At 50.1% G+C, this 23,386-nt stretch overlaps 1 protein-coding gene across 7 annotated transcripts in view; it reads left to right on the top strand.

Moving 5' to 3' along the window:
• The first annotated feature begins 13,363 nt into the window (after nucleotides 1-13,363).
• Nucleotides 13,364-23,386, top strand: part of CD99L2 (CD99 molecule like 2) — a 32,802-nt gene continuing 22,779 nt past the window's right edge. For all 7 annotated transcript variants that reach the window (XM_056359920.1, XM_056359919.1, XM_056359918.1 and 4 more), the window contains exon 1: nucleotides 13,364-13,476. In XM_056359920.1, coding sequence (XP_056215895.1) covers nucleotides 13,419-13,476 — 58 coding nt within the window. In that variant the 5' untranslated portion in view covers nucleotides 13,364-13,418. The remainder of the gene's footprint in view (nucleotides 13,477-23,386) is intronic.

The following is a 23,386-nucleotide window of genomic DNA, read 5'->3' as shown; positions in this document are numbered from 1 at the left end:
CTGCAAGCTACAGAGAAGAAACAGCACCCTGGCCCAGTTCTGCTGGCCAAAATGGATGCAGAACCATACTAACTCCTGCATTTAAGTTCTCTAATCTTTCCATGATGAGCTAGTGTAGAACACAGCACAGAGAAGTGCTGATCCCCCACCTGAAGGCTTCGGCTCCACTGTCTTCAAATAACAGCCAAACCAAGCTTCTGTCCTCCTCCAAGTGATTCATTCCCATGGGGCTTTTTCAGTTCTTATTTGGAGAGGAATGGGAATCAATCAGCTATGGTAGAACCATTGAAAGCCATTATCCCAACACTACCATTATCATCGAGCCCGATGATAAAGAAGAGACTAAGGCATTCAGAGCACCAGAGGCTACAAAAGAGATTTTTTAAAGCAGCTGAAAAACAGTCATTCCGCAGGTCTCTGGCTAACTGTGTGGTGAGATAATACGATTCAAACCAAGGACTCATCAAGGACTACTTATCTAATGCCTGGTAACCACTCCAAACACATGAGGAGGAAAAGTCTTACTTTTATACTTAGGAAGCTCTTGCATTCTTTTCTTTAAATGGTTATTTGCTCTCTTTACTTGAGGGCAATACAAAGAATGGCTATTTGGGAATGCAAAACCCAAGATCAAGAAGTCACTCTTGTTCACCAGAGAAAATGAAATAGACACTACAGAGCTTCTTAAGCGGGAATGAAGGATTTTCAAGAATATCAAATGAGGCACCTAGTTACCACCAAGAAGCCACCGAGAAAGCTGTCTACCTTCTTGGAATATTTTTGGAAATCCGCCTCATTATGTCAACCTCTACTCAGAACCAGAAGGGAATATTTTCACCACCGTCCTCTCACAGAATGGTGAAGAAGGAATCTAAGAGATCTCCTACTTGCTCCACTCTTCTCTCTGCTACACAACTAAACTACTTTTTGCTTAACTTGATCTACCCACATAATTTCACAAGGGCTTGTACACACTGTCCCTTGGATGACATTGCTAAATTACTTCACTATAGCAAAATATAAGTATTTAAGAAAATCTCTAACTCAACCAACCATGTTATGAGAACACCCACCATGAAAGATTTCTCCCTCCCATTACCTTTTGCTGATTCAGGTGCTACAGAATGCAATGCTGCACTGCAGAGCAATGCTCGTGTTGTGGATCAACATATCCGACCGTCCAGAGACAGCCTGCTCTTCTTGGCTTCAGCTGGACCTGTAGTTTCTCCGCACCTTTGCAAATTAAGCCTAGAAACTAACACATTAAATTGTATTGCTGCATAAGGACCTTCATTTCCAGGCTTTTATCTGCAGGAATGATATTGCCATTCTATACACTAGACCTGTTTTTGTAATACTATGGTTCATCAGAACTTTTTATGTTAATACCAAATCAGAAATAATACACATGTGATTCATAATAATCTAACTGAATGGCTGCACTGAATATATTGTAAGAAATTCTGGTTAGGAAAGAAACTCATTAAAGAAATAGTGACTACTATTATCCCACTGCATATATTGTTCTACTGGAAAGTTTCCTTGAGAAGTTTCTTTAATTAGCAATTTGATATTTTGAAATAGTGTGGTCTCCACCACACACAATTTGTAGAACAGACTTGGCTGGCAATACAGAGGAAAACAAGCAATCTTTTCAGAGTTTGCATCTCTAGGGCATATCTTGTCATTTTCTAGCTATTCAGCTGCTGTATATATGTGTATAACACGGTGACACTGTTCTTGTGGGATTTTGATTCTTAAAAGTTACATAGATAAAGAGCTTTTTATTGGAACAGAATATATTGTCTTTTTTTTTTTTTTTTTTTTTTAGCAAATCCACATAAAAATATTTGCATAACTTTGGGCTATTCAAATAGAAGGTGTTGACCCCAGCTGTGTTCTATTGAATGAATCATTTGTGCAGGAGCTCATTGCACAGAACGTATGGTATTTTATCTTTGTTGGTTTTCTGCCAAATACAGTCTGCAACAATTTTTCCCCTTTGCCACATTTGCCGCTTGATATCCTTTAAAATATACCAGCTCCAAGTGTGAGAAAGCAAAACAGATTCTGGGCCCGCTCTGGCTGAGAGCTCTTTGCATGGATACTCCTGCGCTGGCACCAGGGCACCCTTCCTTTTGGAGAACATCCATTCCCCAGATCTGGACTCTTCTTGTGCTGAATGCTCTTAATCAGTGATGATTTAAAGTTAATTTAAAACTGCAGGGAACTGCAAAAGCTTGGGAGCAAGCACAGGAACAGGGATCCTCTTCATATACAAAACCAGGAGCTGGCTTGAAGCAGAGCAACAAACTTACACGACTTCGAACATCCTAAGCTTGGCACCTGCAGGGAAGGCCTGGAGGAAGGGAGGGATGCTTCTGCCATAGCTCTGCTCCGACTGTCCTCCGGGTATCACTTAAGTGGTGTGTTGGCAAGACACATTTCTGCCCACAAGGGCAGGAAACAAGATTATTTCATTAAGTGACGGAGGCATTGCGTGGCCAAAGCCACTGTTACACAAGGTTTGATTTGAAACAGTAAGCAAGAGGTCAAACTCTCTCAACACTGATCTCCCGAGGGAGAAGAGATAAGGAGGAGTGCTAAGATTTCCATGCTCCCACATGAGTAGATAAGGTCTGAATGAGCAGCCTCATCCATAGGCTGCTTCCCTAGGCATATTTTATAGCTTACACTGGAAACCCTCATACTTCTCTACACTGAATCACTTAATTATGGTTTCCACAAGAAATTCAGAGCAGGATCTCTTCCCACAAAATTTCCTCTCACCTGCACTCCTTTTATCACTGAAGATGACTGTTTGTCAGCACTACCTCTACCGATGAGAGAGTTCACATGCAGCTCAATTTAGCAGCCGATGAAGGCAAGACTATTCTCCTATGTGCAAGCTTCCAAAATGCTCGCCTGTGACTGTGTGTGGCATAAACATCTCCAGGAGGAACCATTCATTCAGGACATGCTTGTGGCCTTGGTACGTCCTTTCTGCTAGGCAAGGAACCGCTTTTACAACAGCCAGCCTCCATCATTGGGGGCCACCTTCCAGTTTCCCAGGAAAGCCTTGCTCAGGTGGAGATATTGCAGATGGGATGCAGCCCCATTAATCTCTGCCATCCCGGCTTCCTCATGCCTGAGCTGTTCTCCATCATAGGAGGCTCCCTCTTTACTACGCCCTTCCTCCCATGTGCAACAGAAACGTAACAGCCCAGCTAAGCCTGACCCTGGGCAAACACTGAACACAGACAAGACGCTGTTTTGAAAGCCACCAGTTAATTCATCTTGCAGAAGCAGGTTATTTCTGATGTGAAACGCTTGCTCCCATCCCCTCAAATCAGCAAGCTGGGGTTCACATGCAGCTCTGTGAGAAGGCTCTTCCTCAGTCACCCAAGGACTTACATTGACACACGTGCCAATATTATAGGCAGAGTTGAAAGCATCACTGTAATTACAGTTCACTATTGTATAACTCCAGTTTTGGTTGCTCATAACTTCATCTATAATTAATTGTTTGGGCCGAAAATTTCCCCACTTGGGTTTGGCCTCAGGCTAAACTTCTTCATTTCAGCTGAAAAGGCTCAAGTCTTTCCCAAGAATACGTTTAAGGAAAAAGACTCCGTTTTGCCCCTGTTGAAAGGGTCTTTTTGTCATTTACTGAAATGCTCTCATATCTCCATGTTTCTAAAAGCAGTACCTTGAAATACTGGCAGACTACTGCTGTGAACTACGTCTCTTTTTGCGTTCTCAGGGGGGAAAAGGGATCATAATTTGGCTGTTTTCAGCCTCTGAATTAATATATACATATATTTGCTGTTTACACATGTGCAGCAGAGATCCAGTGGCTACTTTGCCTGTGCTCAGTGCTGAGCAAGCTCACTGCCCGGCTGTGCCAGACACACCGGTGAGGCAACACATGCAGCCTCCAGCTGTGACCAGGGACGCTCCTGCAGCTGCAGGTTTGGTAGGGCTTTCATTGCAAATGTGCCTTTGGTCGCAGAGAGCTGGGAGACAGCTCAAGCGGAGCGAGGAGATGGACATTACACCTCAGCCAACACTGGGGAAACAGCTACTAAAAAGAACCTGTGGTCAGCCTATTTCCAGAGGAATGTCTGACCTGCAGACAACAAAGATGACCCTGGGTGTACATGGAGCGGTGAAGACAAGCCAAAATACTCAAGAGTTGTTCAGTAAACAGCTGCTGTCTACTCTGGTTACCCAAAGAGACAGAGGTGGAGAAAATGTGTATGTGATTCCCCATTAAAAAGAGCACAGCACAGCTCCACACGCCTGAACGCAATCTGCATGAGCAACCTTCACCTAGCATTTCTGCAATATCTGAATTTGGAATCTTACGACAAACTAAAGATGTTACACCCACTTTCAGAGGGGGGACACACTCAGTGACTTCTGGTCATGCAGAAAACAGAAAGCACATCTCACTAGAGAGAAGAAACCCCGCAAAGGAAGGGAAGTCTTGAAAAATTCGAACGAAGAAATGCAAACTACTTCATTAAATTCTATACCAACCCAACAGAGTTCAGAAATGTCATTAAGAAAAAAAGAAAACCCAGCACTCAACCACCTAGAAGCTAACTAGAAAAGCAAAATGGGCCCACTCTAACATAGGAATTAAAACACTTAGAGACAGTTCTTACTACTCTGTGAACATGAGTCAGTACAAGTGAAAATGGTGCACAGATGGGCCAGCACAGAAGCAACAGAAGTGCCGTGATATTTACAAGGGGGAAAAAAAAAGATCTTCCCTTACAAGTGTAAATATACCAGAGAAATCATCCGCTCGCAGCACAAACCAGGGCTTTGATGTAGCAAACACTCCCACCAGGGACAGCACTGGCTCCGCCGGGAGGAGTCGGGCTGGTAGACGTTGCATCTGGAAGGCAGTAGGCTCACAGCGCTGAGCTTTCCCAAGGAGTCACAACATGCACAAACACGCCAGATGACACGGACCATTTTATAACCTTGATGCAACCGGCAGCAAGGGGCCAAGCACCATCCCAGGCCACAGAGAGATGCTAAGAAGGGAAGAACCATCATGAGCACTGGCTCTACCACCTGGCAGGCAGGAGAGCCCCACCAGCCTGGGCTCCAGCCGCACGCAGCCTGCGCGCCTCAGCTCTGGGCAGCCCGCAGCCACCCCTGCCACCAGCGATACAGCAGCTTAAAGACATGGGAAGCAAAGCTGGTGGTGCTCTGCACAGAGCCAAGCATGTCGGGGTTCCCCAGCCCCTCCTGGAGCAGAGATAACGCAGGGGGCTCTCCCTCCAGCCTCTCCCAGGTCACCCTGCTCGGTTCACAGCGCGGCCATGGGGCTGAGCTCTCCAGGCAAATCACATTTCTCCCCACCCGTCTTCCCCTCACCTGTAAAACAGCAGTAACAATATTTACACTTCTGCAGTTGGCTCAAGATGGGGGAATAAAAACTTAATGATCACCAGCGCTATTCGCCAAGCGACAGCTGAGGGCTTGACTGTGGCAGGAGCGGCACCGGAGTCCAAAGAGCAGGCTGAGCTCCCAGAGCAGGGCTGCAGGAGATAGCACAAACCTCACCGCAGCGGTAAAAACGTCTTGACAGCCTAAACCGGGAAGGGAACAGCTTCCCCATCACTTACGAACTTGTTTGCAGTGAATTATCACAACATTTTATAATGGGTTTCCAAGTAGGTCAACCCAACTCCCCCTTCGGCTACTCTGACCACTGACTGCAGTGACACACGCACTTGTGTTCTACAGGAAAAACATTTTTAAACAATAAAACCAGATTTCAGAACCTCTCACCTCCCTCAGGGACCCTCTAACAACTTTTGCGGGTTCGTGCTACATTGTCTCACTTGCAAAGACTTTTTTTTTCTTCCCGGTGTTGTGCGAAAGACCGGAGCACAGCAGGAGACATTAATTTACGGAGCAGACAGCAATTCTGCCATCAAATGAACAAAATGAAAGAGTAACAGAGACTTACACTTAGAGTCACCCCTAAGTGTTTCACATGACAACAGCAGGGAAAACACAGTCCAGACTGTTGTTTTAATGTTGATAATATTCCAAAATCTGCAGCGCTTGCTAATTTCTCAGAGGAAATAAAATCTTTGACATCAGTGGGAATTCTGTCTGGGCATGGAAGTTGGTGGTTACATTAAGGTCTAGCTGTAAGAGTCTGTTTGGATGGCAAGATCTTTAGCACAAAGTTCCTTTCCATGCCTGCCCAGAGCACCTGGACTGCCAAGCAGAGGGCAAAACTTCAGTCGAATTGCGCTAGACCTGAATACCTCCGTGCATGCACCGTGCTTTCTGCCAACGCCCGTGCTAGAGAAAAGGCTGTTCTGGTCTTTGCTACAGGCAGGGCTGACCCTTCGCCACCCCCTGCCAGCAGCCGGAGGGCTGCCCGGCGTGCCAGCCTGCTCTGCCGGAGCGCGGTTGCTCCTTGCATCTCAGTGGGCTGGTTATCGCTGTGCGCATCCCGCTCCAACGTGGGCCATGGCTGGAAAAAACAAGGCTGTTAAATTTCCCCCAAAATCAGGAAGATGGGAAAAAATACAGGAGGTGAGGGGGGAGGGAAGAGGGGAAGAAAAGCGTTATGATCACGGCAGCAGGGAGAAGGAAAGAAAAAGAGTTAAGACAGGAAAAAAATTCAATGTAGTACGAGCATAAATCAGGATCACTTCAGGCATATGTCAAAATAGTGTCAGATCTTTTTCTGTTCATTAAGTCAGCAGTTAAACACCCACCAGCTCCACTTCTTGCTAGCCCTGGAGTTTTGCTACACCTGGAGATCCACACTATGGCATCAGCAGTAGAAAAAAATGGATTTGTAGGCAAATGACCTCATTTAAGAGCACTTTGGGTGAACTCCTGTACCCTGACCCGTGTTACCACGAGGTCCACCAGCAGGGCTCAGGTCACATACTCCCTACGGTGGCGACCAGCCCAAGAGCCAGGACCAGAGCACAACAAAACAACATGGAAAAAGGACCTGAATTTTGCAGACCAAGACCTGAATTTTGCAGAACAAGACCAAGATCAGAGCACAACAAAACAACATGGAAAACGGGCCTGAATTTTGCATATTTTTTCCCCCTATTTTTAAGTCACATGTAACAGCACTTAACATATGTCCTTAGGGTCTGATAAAAAGGAAATTACCCCCATCATACCAAGTTAAAAAGATCAAATTCATATCTATCCAGCTAATGTGGCAGAGATTACCAGCCTGAACAGTCCCAACAAGGGAACAACTGTGCTTCAGTCTGAGAAGAACTTATCCATCTCTGCCACTTCGAGTTTTTAACTCTCTCTCACATTTACGGAAGAGTCACAGAGAAAATACCAGACACATGAGCATTTTTCAATAAGGTTTTGAACATGCAACAAAATGTAATATAAAATCACTGCCCAATTACAAAATTTTATAGCATGGTTTTAAAAAAAAATAAACTCAAAACCCAACCCACACACAGTAACTTAAGAACAACCCCAAACTTTCTGGGTTTTATAAACGTTAGTTTCCTTTTTCGTACATAACTTCTGTTACACTTGACGGAACTTTTCCATTACAGGTAGAACGATGAGTAAACAAGCAAACCCTCACTTACAACAGAGGGATAACACAAGACAGAGTGCATATTAGATTGAGACCACGGTAATTTCCTAGGACTGTATTTAGATGAAAGAGTCTGGATTTTTTAGTGGTTTTGGCCTTAAAACCCTTCCCAAGGGACATGTACAATTTAGCTGTGCTAAAAGTCTCCTTTAGGTTCAACAGCCAAGAAGATAGTGTCATCTCGCTTCTCCAACAGCCAGCATCCAGGATTTGGCAACAAAACTGCTTTCCCCCCAAGCAGTATCAGCCCTGAGCCGTAGCTCCTCTTTACCGGTGCCCACCTCACCATTATATTAACCCAGCCACACTGATCACGCCTGTCCGGTGCAAGGTAAAGCAAACCAAGCAGACACCTTGATCGCCTGACACTACCTGCTCTGCACTCAAATTTCCACCATTCTCAGCCTGAATAAGGCTGCTTTATGCAACATTTTATTACTGCAGGTAATACTGCACACTCTCAGCAACAGGAACAAAGATTTTGGTGAAAGCCAGTTTGTTTGTTTGAGGGTTTGGGGTTTTTTTTCCCCCCTTAAAAAAAAAAAATAAATCTCCCCGTTTGTAACTATGAACATTCCCCGCCAGTCCTCAGTCAGCCAAAAAACACATGAGGTCTTTCTGAAAAACCAAGTTCTGTGCAATGAAGTTATTAACTGCTGGGAAAGGCAGGAAAGCTCTTTTACAGCTGTTCATTGATCCACTGAACGTCACCTTACACTCTGTAGCCCCTTTTGGATTCTGCAGACTTCTGGAGTAGGCTGAGAAGAAAATAAAAAACTTGGCCAGGGCAGTTATGCTCCTTCTTGAGACATGTTTTTTTTGGGTTCAGGCCTCAGATTCTCAGCCAACGACTTCTGTCCCTGGTGGAAAATCTAAAAAAAACCAAAAAAAACCCCAAAACAACAAAAAAAAACCCACGCCATTTTTTTCTGCTTTTCAGGAATCTAGAGAACAAACATGAGATTCTAATGTGTTTGTGAAAGATGGGAATTGACCCCAATGCCCCGGTGTCCTTTCATTTGAGGTAATTTCTCAGTTATTCTGAGAAAATAAAGTCCGGAACATCTCTGCCCACAAGTCCTGCTGTCAAAAGAGCAGTGCAGCATGCAGTGCTGGACCCGTGTGCTGCCAGCAGCCTGATGCTGGGAAGCAGGAGAGGAGGCAGCCTGGCCGCACCGGCTGCCGCTCAGCACCAGGCACCTCCAGGCACCCTGCAAGGCACAGTGCTGCGCACACTCTGGTCCTGCTCCCACGGAAGGGGACAGCCTGGTCTACCCAATGCCGAAGTCACCATCACCAACGCTCCAGCATGTCCACACGGTGACTTTAATGACTCTCGGAAACCCTTTACATCGGTACCATGGCTTGTGTCAGTTACTCTGGTTTCAAACAGGTGCATGTAAGCCTTGTTTTAAGCAATTGGCTATCGTCCCGGCGTAGACGAGGCCAGAATTAATTTTCTCTATTTAATTTACGATTCAACATTTTTATTCTAAAACTGTACGCTGATACTTGGGGACCAGCAGGTGCATTTAATCAGTACATAAACCATACTGAAGCAGTCCTGCTTCTTCTCATTCCTGTGCTCTCTAGCACGAGCACACCATTCCTCACACCCAGCCTGCTGCTTAGCTTTCTCTCCTCTTTCCCTTTTAAATGGCACAGACAGCTGATGAAGAGCCAGGCACTCACCTTGACCCAGACTCGAAGCTCCATCACACTTTCTCAGCAGGAACAGCCAGGCTTGAAATGAGAGGTAATGCTTGGCAGGTGCTCCCAGGGGACTGGCCAAAAATAAATGCACTCTCCAGTTAATTTCCATCCTCGTACTACCAACGTTTCTCCTTTAAAAGAGCAGCTAAAGCATTTGATTTACACAAGGCAAGGAGGTTCTGCGCGTGTTTGCACTAGCAGTGGCAGACCCAGCACACAATGGGGAACATTCAGACCCATTTTAAGCACCTACGTAAGGTGCCCATGTTCCCCATGTGGACAAGAGATCTTTTAGGGTTTGATTCAGAGGACTGTAATTAGGAACCTGCCTCTCACCTTTGATTACAGCAGGAGTCTAGACATCCAATGTAGGCAGAGAAATGGCATGCTTAAAATTAGCTTGTGCAAATATGCCCCAATGCATGCGTTGTGCAAGGCAGCAGCCTGGATGCTCTTTGGGAAGATGGTTACGGCGAGTAGTACCCGGCACTTGGCACGCGGTGAGAAGTGGAGGAAGTCTGTTTACTCAGCCGTGACTTCCACCACAAGCCACTGCAGCCAGCCACAGAATGCCACAGGCTGGGGGGGGGAACTGAGCCCCAAAGACCCCCAGCTGCTTCCCTCAGCTCAGCTGCTGGCATTGAAGGAGGAAAGTCTGCTGGATCCCAGCTCTGGCACAGGACCAGAGCCAGCAGCACAGCAACTGGCCAGCCCATTGCCCAGGGAAACCTACTCCTTCCTTCTCCACGTGATGTAGCTGTGACAGAAGAGACTGGGAATATCCCTGAGCCTTTTAACCGCAGGGCTGCTGGGGTGGTGCAGGCTAGGGGCCGTTTGTAGGGTTGCCATCTCATACTACTGCTTGCCTTTTTTTTTTTGCCTTTTGTTTTTTTTAAAGGAACCACTTAGATCATATCTTTAATCAAGGCTTTAGAAAACAAGGCATGTAGCAAATCTGAACAGACAATAAAATAGTAATATTAATTAATAATAATAAAAATAAGAAAAACAATACCTCAGGCAGGAGACTGACACAGGTGGAAATGTACTTCGGCCTCTGAAATTGCTCATTTTCAATTGTGTATTTTCATTTTCCATCAGAGATAACTGTGTGGTAAGGCTATGTGTTGCTACATGACAGCTCACTCTGCTTTTAAAACAGCAGCACTTCAGTAGCAGCTAAATAGATGCTTTTTATGTGTCCATCACTTATCAAGGGTAATTGATTAGTGCCTGCGAGGGACTCTGAGATCTAACGGATTACGTATTCTGAGCCTGCTAAATTATTTGAATAGGTTTAGGAAGAAAAAGGTTCTAAATCAGATTTTCGTGTGACCCAGCATTACCTTTCCTGATCAGCGTTTCCCCTGCCCTTCAAACATATTTTTGCTCGGATAGACAAACACATGCTAAGCCAGGCAGCAGGTTTTCAAAGGCAGCAAGAAAGAGTTAAGCGTTATACCTGGTAAAACATAACGGGAAGCAAGTATCTTTTCCCACTGAAAGTTTCTCCGATGGCTGTTTATTCTGCTATTTAAAGATTACAGCTTTAACCTAGCTCAAGAGAAGAAAATGAAAAGGTCGTAGCTCCCCTGAGCTCAGAGGAAAGCAATCCAACGGGAAGACGGCACTGCAGCCCTGGACAACATAACGTGTGTGAGGCTCGGCATGGACACGGACATGGACACATCCTCGGCGGAGCAACTGGAAGTGTTTAAGCCTCGGCTGCCTGCCTTAAACACACCCCGAACCAAGAATAGCCTGGACTCCTGGGCACAGGTCAGGCGATGCTGAGTCACTTGCTGGCCGATCCCCAGGCTTTCCAGCTGCCTCGGGCTCGGCCTCCCTTAAAGACACAACTTGCACCCATCACACACAACCCCGGCTCTGGCTGGCCATGCCAGGCCAGGGACGGCACCCTCGGGTGTCAGGGGGTTTAGCCAGATGGGTGGCTCCAACATGAACTCCCCGTTCGTACCGCCCCGTTTCCCTCCAGCTCTGGAGCGCAGCGCTGCTGCTGCCTTCCTGCCAATTAAACGCTACATTCATACATTTCTTTGTAATTATGAATCAACTCACAAGCATCGGTGCGCACCCCAGGCTCACACAGAACAGCAAACAATATACTGTCACGGGTTGCATCAGCTGCTGCGATGCTCTCTCATGCCTTCAGGCTTGCTAAAGCTGATCTAACTCTAATATAATAGCCTTTTTACCCGCCTCCTCCCTCAACAATTACCAGAGGCTTGGAAAGGCATTGAAATGCAAATAGCTGATGGAGAGGTTATTGGAGAACCAGACTGGGAAGGTACAAACATGGTCCTGCTAGTTCCCTTCAGTTTGATTCTAACAGGACCGTAACCCTGAATTTATTTTTGTATAAATAGGAAGACAGGCATTATTGTCAACGCGACAGGCATTATTGTCAATGCACGGACTGCCCTGTATAGCAGCTGAGCTGCATCTTCTCCAGCTCAGCTCCTCTGTAATCTGGGACCCCTGTTACTCCCGCTAGCAGCTGCAGCAGCAGAGAGGATTGCACAGTACAGAAGCTTCTGCAACTCCGATGGCATGATATGAGCACACTGAACCATGCTAACCTACCAAAACCCGCTCCGGTGCAGGCTTCAGAGCTCTTTCCCCCTGAAGCTTACTGGAAGGCAAGGCACTGGGTGCCACACAGCCTGCGATCTTCTGTGTGGCCACAGATGAAAATCAACAACAGAGCATCCCTCACTCTGCTATCCCAACACATCCTTCACCCCAGGCACTGCTAAAGAAGGTTATAACTCCCCCACGGTCTGTTTACACACTATCTGTTCCAGTTATGTTCCCAGCAAGGACAAAAAGCACTGTTTGGACCCAAGGCAGTCCCGACAGCCGGCTGGAACAGCCAGGGTCAGCATTATCTCCCAGCTGCTAGGAGGTGGGGGGGACAAGGACAACCCCGACACTTCTTCAGCCTTTCAGTCCCCACTAAGGCTTTAGGAATTCCTCCTAAATATAGGCTGCATCCTCACCCCCATTTCTGTAGTGAAACAACCTACAAATACCAACGCAGAAGATACCGCAGCATTAACAATTCCCTCCCCCGGTTTAAAAAGGGATGTAGGGTCCGGCACACGAGCTACAGGGGGCCAGCTCCTCTGCTTTGGCAAGGACGTGGCCTGAGGGCAGATCTAATCGCGGTTTACAGCTACTTAAGGGCAGTTATTAAGGTTACAGACCCAAACGCTTCTTGGCAAAGCCAGGCAACGCAACAGGGGGCAACGGCCAAAGAAGCGGCCAGGGGCGGGGCGGGGGGTCAGACTGGACCCAGTAGAGTCTCCGTCACTGGGCAGTGGGGCAGCACTGCCCTGGGTCATCCCGGAGGTGGGGGAAGCTCCATCCCAGGAGCTTTCCAGCGCCCCACCAAAGCCACGCCGATGTGACCGGCTGCCCGTGTGTCCCGCTCCGAGGGGGCGTTCGGGCTAGAGACCTCCAGAGGTCGCTTCCAGCCAACATTTCCACGGCTCCGCACCCTCCACGTCAAAAACCGTGGCACTAAAGGGTGAAATCGCAGCAGCTCCCTGCCCTTCTGCCGAGCCCCTCCCGGGAGCGGGGCTGAGCACCCCCGCGCCACCCGGCACCGCGGCCCCCGCAGCCCCAGCCCCCCCCCCGCCGCATCCGCCCCCGGCAGCGGCGACCCCGGCCCCGCACAGGCCTCCCGCCAGCTCCCGGCCCTGCCGCCAGCACGGGTTCCCCCCGCTTCGGCGAGCAGCGGCGGGGGGCTGCGCCCGGCGGCCCCCGCCGCACAGGCCGGGAGGGGCGCACCGCGGCCGGGCCGCAGCAACGCGCCTTCTCGGCGCCGGCAAGAGGCGGGCAGGGCACGGAGCCGTCGGGACCCCGCCAGCCCCGCGGCTGCCGCCGGGGCTCCGCCGCCCCCCGGGCGCGCCCCCTCCCCGCCGGGGCCTCGGGGCCGGGCGGCGGCACCAACGGGGGCCGGCAGCGCCGTGAGCCCGCCCCGCCCCGCCCCGTCCCGCCCCGGCGGAGGCAGGCGGCCGTGCCCGCGGCAGACGCGCAGCCCCGCCGCGACATGGCCGGCCGCCGCCTCCTGGGGCTCCTCCTCGCCTTCGCCGCGCTGCTGGGCGCAGGTAGGGCGGCCTGGCCGCTGGCGGCGCGGGGCGGCGGCGGGAGGGGGCGGCCCGGGGGGGTCCCGTTGGGCGGCAGCGGGAGGGGGCGGCCCGCGGACCGAGGAAGGGGGGGGGGGTCCCGCGGGGCGCGGCGCCGTTTGCGCATGATCGCGGCGCCGGGCCCGGCCCAGGCACGGCGGAAACCCCCTCCCGACCGGCCGGGGTCGCCCCGCAGGGTGCACCCCCGGGGGGACACCGTGCAGCGGCTGCAGCCCCCCGCCCCCGCCGCGGGTTGGATGCATCCCCCCAGCAGCGCGCAGCCCGGCCCGAGGGGTGGGTGTGGGGGAGGCTCACGGGGCCGCGGAGATGCACCCCGGGGAGGGTCCCTAGGAGGGTGCATCGCCCGGGGGATCGTCACTGGGGGGGTTGCACCCCCGGGGCCCCACCCAGCGCAGAGCACCCTTGTACCGCAGCGGGTGGCGGGACGCCAGGCTGTGCACCAGGGCCGGGCCCCGCCAGAGCCCTTCCCGGGGCGCCCCCTCTGCCCCCCACCCCTGTCTGGGCTCTTCTCGTCCCCCGACAGCGCCTGTCCCTTGTGGGTCCGTTCCCGTCCCCCGTCCGTCCCCCCCAGCAGCTGCTCCTGCACAGGTGCCGGACAGATAGGATGCGCCAGCCCGTCGGTGGGTGACAATACTGGCCATTACAGCAGCTCGGAGGGCAGCCTCTGCCTCTGCCTGAGAAAGTGGTGCACCGAGGTTTGCACAAAATGTGCGATGCTGCAGGTATGAGGCTCTGTAGCAGCCTGTGTCGTGGGTAATCCCAGACCGAGAGAGTCACAGAGCTGTCAGGGACGGAGTTTGGGTTTTGGATCTCTGCTGACAGAGCTACGGGATTAGCAGATTCTCCGGGTGACCCAAATTTCTCAGGCTGCTGGCTATATTCTCAATCTTTTTCAGTCCCACCGCTGTTTCTGCAGATTGGAATAGTCTAACCCAGAAACCAGTCCCAGCTGGACAGTAACTGGGAAGATAGAGGGGGAAAAAGCACACTGGGTTGTTTTGGGGGGTGAGGGTAGGTAATTAAAATCAGGGCAAAGCTTACCACAGCTCTTTGTTAGTTTCCTTTAAAAAAACAGCTGTTTGCTTATTTGAATAGGAAAAAAGTCCCCTGAAAGGTTGGACAGAGGAAACAGACGGCAATTATGTAAAAGGCCTTGGGAAAGTTTTTCTAAAAAAAAATCTATTAGCAAGGAGGCACGTATCAAACACCGGTTGGTTAGACGATATTAGCATCAAAATGAAGAGTGAACTGGGCCAGGACCAGCTTTTGCTGTTGGAAGAGATGAGGTTTCCCATTGAGTCAGCCTGGAATTAGTCTCCGTTTGCATGAGGTGCGTACATGCTGGTGCACCTCGAAGGGTAGCACCATGGTCCAGAGTTGCTTATGCTCACCAATTTAGCAGCTACATTTTTAATTTAGATATCTGTTTGATAGGCTGAGCCAAGAGACTATGCATAAAGTTTTAGATTAACATTTTAAAAAAATCTGTTTAGTCGGCAGTAAAGCTATTTGCATTCTGCGCTTGCAACGTGGGCAAAGAAACATGCAGTTCTGTTTCATTTTGGAGCTCTGGGCTGCAGACTCCAGCTCTTAAATATCCTTGGCTGTGTTTGTATCAAAATGAATTTCACTGAAACGTTCATAAATCATTCCCGCCAGCGCAAGGTTTCACAGGTAATTGAACAACATTAAGTTCAGCTCCTGTCTGAGCTGCTTTAAATGGCCTCTCCGTGGAAGTAACTGTATAAAGGTAGGCAGGGTCTGCACTTGCAAGCTCTCCTGCACAGCGTCCTGGTCCTGCTGACACTGGGCACGTAAGGTGCCGGTGCTCCAGCCTTCCCAGGTGGCCTCCGGTTCCTCCCCTGAGGGGTGGTGGCTCTCCCAGCCCATGGCTGGGTGCCTGCTCCTCCATCTGTCTCTCTCCCAAACTCTTGGGAGCAGCTTTGCAGCACCCTGACAGAGGCGCGGAGAGCCCTTCCCCACCTGAGCGCTCAGCTGGCCTTCTGGGCAGCGAGGTGGCCTCCCCGCCACCATCCCGTGCCCACAGGAGAACATCAGGGGGTGGTAAGCAAACGGGTTTGCAAGGCAGGGCGTTCCACCCCCCCTCCTCAGGACAGCGGCAGCAGAAATCAGATTTCTTCATTGCCTCTGTTTGCTGGCTCCTTTTTTAGCTTCTTGTTCTGAAACGGTCTTTCCAGTGCTGCCAACAGTGGGTCACAGGCAGCCCAGTCTGTTGCAGGCTGGGAGGTTTACAAATGGCCAAGGATAGCAAACTAGACAACAAAACCGGTACTTAGCATGACTCCTGCAGCTCATGTCTGGATCCACCGTTGACACAAGAATAATGTGCCTCTTGGCTGTGGCTGTCCATTAAAGCAGGAATGAAATCCTGCTTATTAATTGAAAAAATATGGTAGGTTTTGGGTTTCTTTTTGGTCAAATTCCACTGTGTTTTCCTCTGTATGTGACTGTGCACTCCAGTGTCTGGTGGGCTCTCAGACACAGCCGTGCCACATCCCTCCGCACCTCTGAGCTGCTGTGCTCCCTCCACCCTCACCAGTCTGGCTGTGGGTGCAGGGCTGGAAACAGGAATCACTCACAGGGCTTCAAGCCTTTTTCCAGTGCTGCTAAACTCCAGCATATTCCCGCAGCCTGGTGAGGGGCAGAAGCATTAAAGTATTTTGAGGCAGTGGAGGAACCCAAATGCCGTGCAAAGCCTTCTTGCTGAGAGCCAGAGGCCAGTGTTCCCTATGCTAGCATGTTGCACCATGTTTTGAATGCATAGATCCATGGCTTTTCCAGAAAGTAGTTACATTTGAGTCACTCCAGGTTAGCCACATGTTTGTGCAAAATGATAAGGGAAACAGCCAAACAAGAAACTTTCCAGTCATTTTTTTCCCCTCTCGTGGTAAGCCAGTACAGAAACGCACTGATGTGCGTTCATGGAAAGATGGTGTATTTGGCTCCCGAGGTCAGTGTTCTTGCAGGGAGCGCAAGCTTACCTCTTACAGGCCTGGCAGGAAGGGCACATCCAGATTTTATGCTACACTTTGTCTAAGAAAAGCTTGACGAAAAACTTAGTGACCACAACCCAGCGATAAGAATAGTTGTGCGTGTCCTCCAGAGTCGCAGTATCAGCAGTGACGGGCGACTCTTTGTGTTGACATCCCGTGTCTTAATAAACAGTGTTGCACAGATCACCTCTCCTCTCGAGTGTGACTACAATATCCCACCAGCAATTACAATAATTACTTAAATGTGAAAGTAATATTAGACAGTATAATTAGCTATTTATAACTGTTGCACAGATGGTTGCAGCCACTGCAGGCAGCTCCTTGGCACAGTCTCTGCACAACGGTGCCCAGCCGAGAGCGCAGAGGAAGCAGAGAGGAGCCAGCTCTTTTCCAGATGTTTTGCCAGGTGTCCGGGCTGTGCTTTGCGGTGGGCAGCGGTGGGCGCAGCTGGCAGAGAAGGGGCTGCCGGTGCCAGGTGACCCACCAGCTCCGTGCCGGTTGCTTGCCCGGGTTGCTCACCATGGCTGTGCTGGGAGTTTTGCAGGGAGGAATCATTTGGAGGAGAAGCAAAAGCCGTGGCTTGGCTTTGCTGTCAAAGCTGGAGATAGCGGTGCTGTGTAAGGTGTTTACCTGCGCTAAAAATCTTTGTTATAATACATTATTATGTTATTAAATTTATAATTACTAGGTATCAGCAGTGAGCTAAAGTAATACAGTTAAAGAATAATTTTTACTTTGATAGAGTCTTTAGTACGTATGACAAAGCAAGAGAAGCTAAATTAGTTTTCTTACAAATTATCTCTGATCTTTGAACAAATATGCATTAATTAAATGTGCTATGCCCAGATATTTATGTACGTAGCTTTGGAAATAATTAATTTCCATACTTCTGCTTATATTTTGGAACTTTTTCTTCTACCAGCCCAGTGAAATCTATGCTTGGAAATGGCCATTTAACTCTTTGGGGTTTTTTTCCCCTGTTACAAAAATGCAATTTTTTCCTTAACATCTGTTGCAACTGTTTCAGCCCTTAAAGCACATAAACCAGAAGAGTCTATTGATCTCCAGTGCTGGCTAGAATAAACTTTTAGGACTGCTTGCTTTAAAAATAAATTTGTTTTCCCTTCGAAAAATATCTCTTGGAGTTTTAAGGCATTGACTTTACAATTAACTAAAGGAAAAACTGGGGTTTTATTACACAGTGCTTCTGAAGCCACTCATAACAAAATGTATGTTTAATAAACTACATAACTGATGGCAAAGAGAAAACCTTTGCAATAATTCCTTTGTAATCTGGTTGATATAATTCACTGTTGCTGGAAGAACTTGAATATAGGGCAACGGAAGATGAACATGGCATATCAAAACGCAGAACATAAAAGGGCTTTTTTTGAAAAGGAAACTTCAAAGTTGGGGATCCAGATGCTGGAGTCACTAGCTGTGATTTGGGATGTGAGCACAAGAACACACTCGCTGAGCAAAGGATGCTTTTGTGAAGAAAACAGAGAGCCCCCGTACAAGCCCGTTAGTTGTCGCAAAGCGAGGGGTGAACGCGTTCTGTGCACGTGAAGGGCTTTCGGTGGAGCTGCATAGGGTCAGGTTTGGCTTTGATCCTCTGAAAGCTCAGCCTGCTGGTGCCATGCGGATAGAGTTAATGATAATACATATTTACCAAACTGTCCTGTAGTCACTCCAAAAATCCTTGTCCGTTGCCTTCCAACCTTGTCTAGGAAACAGACGATTACTGCAGTGGGAATGCTGGGGCCACAGGTGGAAAGCTGGTGCCGAGTACAAGCTCCTCTTCCCCCGAACACCCAAGCACACGAGCAGCAGCAGCAGGGAGGGAGCGGGCCAGCTCTGCTGTAGGGACTCAGTGCTGGTATGGCATATACACCTATAAAAGCCAGTGAAAGCAAAACCAGAGGCATTGGTAAGATCTTGGAGGTGGCAGCTGAGGCAGGGAGGAGGGATGCTGCACACAGCATCATTCTGCTGTTGGAAGGCTCTGCAGGCTGGCACAGGGTTGTCTCCAGCAAAGAAGGTGCTGGGAAAAGAGAATTGCTCAGCATTCTCCTTTCATTGCCCCATGAAATGCTTTCTTTCCCCATGCACAAAGAAATGCGGATGGAAAGAACCGGTCACGGTTGGAAGAATCTTACTGAAATCCTGCTTCAGACGGAGGCGCTCCTGGCCGGGTGTTCAGGGGTAGCTGCAGCGCCGGCTCCTGGAGCATGGGAGGCAAAGGTTGAACGAGCAGAAGAGGTTTCCAGCCCCAGCCATGGGTGACAGAGGGGGTGCTTGTGCTGCCGAAGGCACGTTAGATCTGTGGTAAGATTTTGAACAGCACATTAATCTGTGACCATAAAGCGTTAACTGCTGACAAACACGTGCTTTTAGGGGTAGGAGCTTAGTGAAAAGACTCACTCTCTGTATCAGAGCTGTGTATGACCTATCTGGGAATAAAGCAAGCAGTTTGGTGGAGCAAGCATCTCTGTGATGACCAGCCACCTCCATTCAGGTATCTCCTGCTGCTGCAAGACCTGGGTCATTTTTCCAGATGATATGATCTGAGCAGAGCTAATGCCAGACCCCATCTACCTTATCTGGAGCAAAAACATGCCCAGGTCCCATCCTGCCATCTGGTATATAGCGTTCCCCTTGGAGATCTGCATAATTTCTACTGCAGGGCCTGAGCGTACCCTGGGGTATGCTCTCACGCTGTGAAGAGGTAGAAGGACCAAGAACTGGAAAAGCTTCCCCCTTGCCCAACACATTTTCCCACCCTGGAGGCTCTTTTGGCCAGAGAAATCCCCATACAACCTGATGCCAATGCAACACCACGCTGAAGAGGTTGCAGCCCCCCAAAGCCAAACCATCCGGGGCGATGCTTCGCGATGGTGCAAGCCTGCCCTGAGCATCCCCCTTACCCCCAGGCAAACCCCTGCTTTCTGACCCAGGGACAGGCAGGTTTCTAACCCGGGTGCTTCAGCTGGGGTGGGCGTTCAGCCTCGCCTCACTAGCCGGGCATCAGCTACTGCTGCTGGTGACAGACTGTCTCACGCACTGTCAGGAGACACTGAGCGAATGCCACACAGTTTGTGTGTGTAATTATTTGCCAGGAAACCAGAATCTGTTATTTCAAAAAATCCATAGGACAGCATTAGGCTTTGAGCCTGCGTGTACTTCTAAAAACGCACGCAGATCCCAATAAGTCTTTGGCCTCATGCAGAAACTAGAGCATTTAAGTGAGGTTAACTATATGTTTGAGGGGAAAAAATAATAATAAAAGAATGGTATATTCCTCCTTTTTCTTTTGTAATGATTTAGATACATTTGCAGAGGAAATCTCAGAGCCGTAACACTTGAGTTCAAAGTAACAGTTTATAAACAGTTGGGTTTTTTTAAATGTTGGTGCTATTCCCTCCACAAGTAGGGTCAGAGGGAGCAAGAGACCTGTTAGATTTCTCTTTGAACACAGCGAGCTTCCATTTTTGTTTAAATTATTTCACGCACAGTGCTCTGGTAATAAGGTGACTGTTCCCCTGGTCATGGGAGGCAAGACCATGTAGCTGTGCACCTCCTTCATCTAGAAAAGTGTTTTATCTCAGGATTAAGTAGCTGTCTTTCATGAATAATCATAGTCATGACATAATTTTAAAAAAAAAAATCACGATATCCTGTAACAGAAACTTTTAGAATTTGCTGTGATAAGTTGCCGTTGACTTGAACACTTTTTTCCCCCTGGCAGAAGTATTTCAGCAGAGCTTTCTTACCTGCTTGACGGGGGACCCTGCTTCTGCCCCCTGGCACCCGCGGGTGTGGGAGGCAGGCTCTGGGTGCACACCCCCAGCCCTGCTTCCCAGGGTCTGCCCTCAGCTCCTCTGTCAAAGCAAGCAGCCAAACACCTTCCTGAAAACCAGCCGGTGCAAAAGGCTGAGGGATGTGGCCCAGCTTCCCTTGCTGTGGGCAAGCCAAGAGGGGTGGTCTTGCAGCTGCCGGGTCGGGTGGGGGTGGCTGGCCCAGCTGGCCATGGCCGGTGGTTAAAAATCACTGCCAGGTCCTGCACCACCTGCTCAACATTGCCTCCAGCAGATCTCTGCTGCTGCCTCCTGCTTGGGGCGGGGTGGGGGGAGCACAGCCCCTGCCCTGCTGTCCCTCCCTGCTGGAAGCCCCTTCCCGTGGCAGGTGGGGGGGGTCTTGTCTGAAGCCAAAGCAGCAGGAGCGTGGTCAGGCGAGAGCCATGCGTCCCAGCGTGCCCGATGCCGGGAGGGCGCAGGCAGCGAGCAGCACAGGCTGGATCCCCACCCGATCCAGATCCCCGGCGTTTGCAGGGTGAGGTGTGATGGAGAGGCGAGCAGGCGGCTGCAGGCGTGTGCCGCAGCAGCGGGCAGGCTGGAGCCCTGCATTGCAGCTGCGGTGACAGGGGACAGACAAATGCCTTCAGCCTGAGCAGAGGGCTGTAACCCCCACGTCTCCCAGAGCCTCCCTCCATCTGTCAGCATCGCCCCAGTCTTCGTTGCCCCTACCACTCCGCTTCCGACTTTAAATAGCACAGTATGACAGGAGCAGCACATCCCCAGTGATGAGCCAGCATTTTTACCGTGTAATTCCCTATTTACCTACTTTTAACTACAGCATCTTCTCTTGATCTTTATCTGATGAGAGCAATCTCTTCCCATTGGGAATTGGGTGATAAGCATTTAATCTCCTGCTTCAGTTTTCTTTGGGCTCCTGCTTCTTGGGCTTTGTCATAAGTTGTTCCACGCTGGGTTATGAACAACATATTTTCATGCCACAATTTGTTGCCTGGTTGATAGGCAGGCACCTTTGGCCCTAGGCAAATTCAGTCATTACTTAGCGCATAAGCAGAAATCAGAGGGCTGATATGAACATACCTGGTGACGTTTCTGGATGGACGGCATGCAGGAAGGTGAAAACACCCCAGTTTTCAGCCCTACACCCACCACAGTCATAGGGGGAAAAGGAACTTGCTGTGTTTTCTGACTTTCACTAGGGATCACAGACGGAGTGAGCTGCAGTCCGTGTTTCCCACACAGTGCCTGGTGAGGGCCAGGGGCAGCACACCGGGGTACAGCTGGTGCCAAGGCTGCCCCCAAAGTGGCTCCAGCTCTAATCCTGCCTCCTGCTCCCAGCCTGCCTTTCCCTGGCACGGCTGGCTGTTGTCACTGCCGCACAAGGCTGTGGCCACCTGCCCCTGGCTACAGGGAAACCAGGCTGGTGCCTGCTGGGGAGCAGGGTCACAGCACCCCCACACCACCCCTTCCTTTGCTGCACAAGCAGTAATCCAGTCCTCCGGCAGACCCCTGCACATGGAGGGGGGCAAACCCAAGTCCTGGATGACACTGTTGGTTCTGCTGTGCCCTGAGAAAGCCACCTTTAACCATTCCCTAACCTGCACAGGGCAGTCAGTGCTCATTTCCCCTCTGCTGCTAGCAGGGTAGGTGGGGTCTGGGAATAAGAAATATGCCATCCGCATCCTTCCCCCTTCAGGTATAAGAAATTGCTTTTCCTTAAAAACACCAAAACCAATGAACAGTGAAAGAGTGAGAAGAAGAAACACTCCCCTTTCCCATCAAATGCACCTTTGGGTTATTGAGGATTACCTGGAGCATTTTCCTAGGGAGGGTCAAAGAGCTGCTCTCTAGGCTCAGCAGCAGACATCCCAGGAGGGCTGGAACAGGCTGAGGTCCCTCTGCCTTTGGCCACAACAGCCCTGTACCCAGCCCAGGCACAGAATGCTGGGTATCATCCCATCCTCATCTCAGACACAGCTGTGCTCAGGCTTTCTCTACAGAAGGAGAAACCTTAAATACTTGTGCTCAAAACCTTCCAGCCTTGTGCTCCTGATGCAATTAATCTGGGGCTAATTGGAAGTAGGTTTTGGCAATGCTGTGGCCAAGACCTCTTTGACACAAGCCTCAAATAACGATTATCTTATTAAAGTTGCTTAGGAAACATCACCTGGTTTATGTGCAGAGATGTCAGAAACCTTGAAAGCTGTGAGTGCTGATACCAAAGAAAACCATTTCGATTGGCTTCTTGTATTGCCCGAACAGGGCTACCTGCTTTCTGACCATGCTGGGGTGGAAGATCCAGTGAAATGTTTGTTTTTCTGCTCATGGAATCAGAGAGAGGATGATGCTGGAGCCAGGCTTAGGGCAGACCCCATCAGCAGCTGCTGGTCCAAGGCATCCCATGGGAAACCCTGATGCGAAGCTTTTCCTAGCTGTGGTAGTGCTGCCCTTGGTGGGCTTTGCTTTTCCCTCCGAGCTGTAGAGGGTTCCTGCTGGCACCTGGAGGCGTCTGTCTGTCTGTGGTGGGGGGTACTGCTCTGGCTGGTGCTTCTGGGGAGCCTGGGGTGCATGAGCGGGTCAGGGAGCTGCTGGGCTCCTGGAGCTGAGGGCTCCAGCCCAGCCTGAGGCGGTGGACAGATGCTTCATCCAGCAGATCAAGCCCTTGGCGGTCCCTGCACACAGCTTGGCGCTGCTGAGGACGTAGCTCGTAGCACTGTGCAGCCGTACTCCTGGGGTGGGAATCACACCATAGGGGATGCAAGGGCCCCTCGCCATGCTGCGAGCACCGGGGCTGCGGCCGGTGCCCTGCCAGCCTGCAGGTACAGGACGGTCCCCAGGGCACTGGGGCTCCTCCGTGGCCTCGCTGCTGTTAGACCGACTTCTGTCGCATTGCATGGCAATGGTTGATGCGATGTGACGCATGGCCCTGGGCTGGGCACCCCCCCGAAACAGATATTGTGTGGCTGCCTCTCAGCACGTCACCCCCAGGATTAGGCCGTCTTTGGCAGAGCTGCGGTGTCTCGAGGCCGGCTGGCGCTGGCA

This window comes from Falco biarmicus, chromosome 14, assembly GCF_023638135.1.
Source record: "Falco biarmicus isolate bFalBia1 chromosome 14, bFalBia1.pri, whole genome shotgun sequence".
NCBI lineage: Eukaryota > Metazoa > Chordata > Aves > Falconiformes > Falconidae > Falco > Falco biarmicus.
Note: the sequence above shows the minus strand (reverse complement) of the source record. Positions and strands in the feature narration are given on the sequence as shown.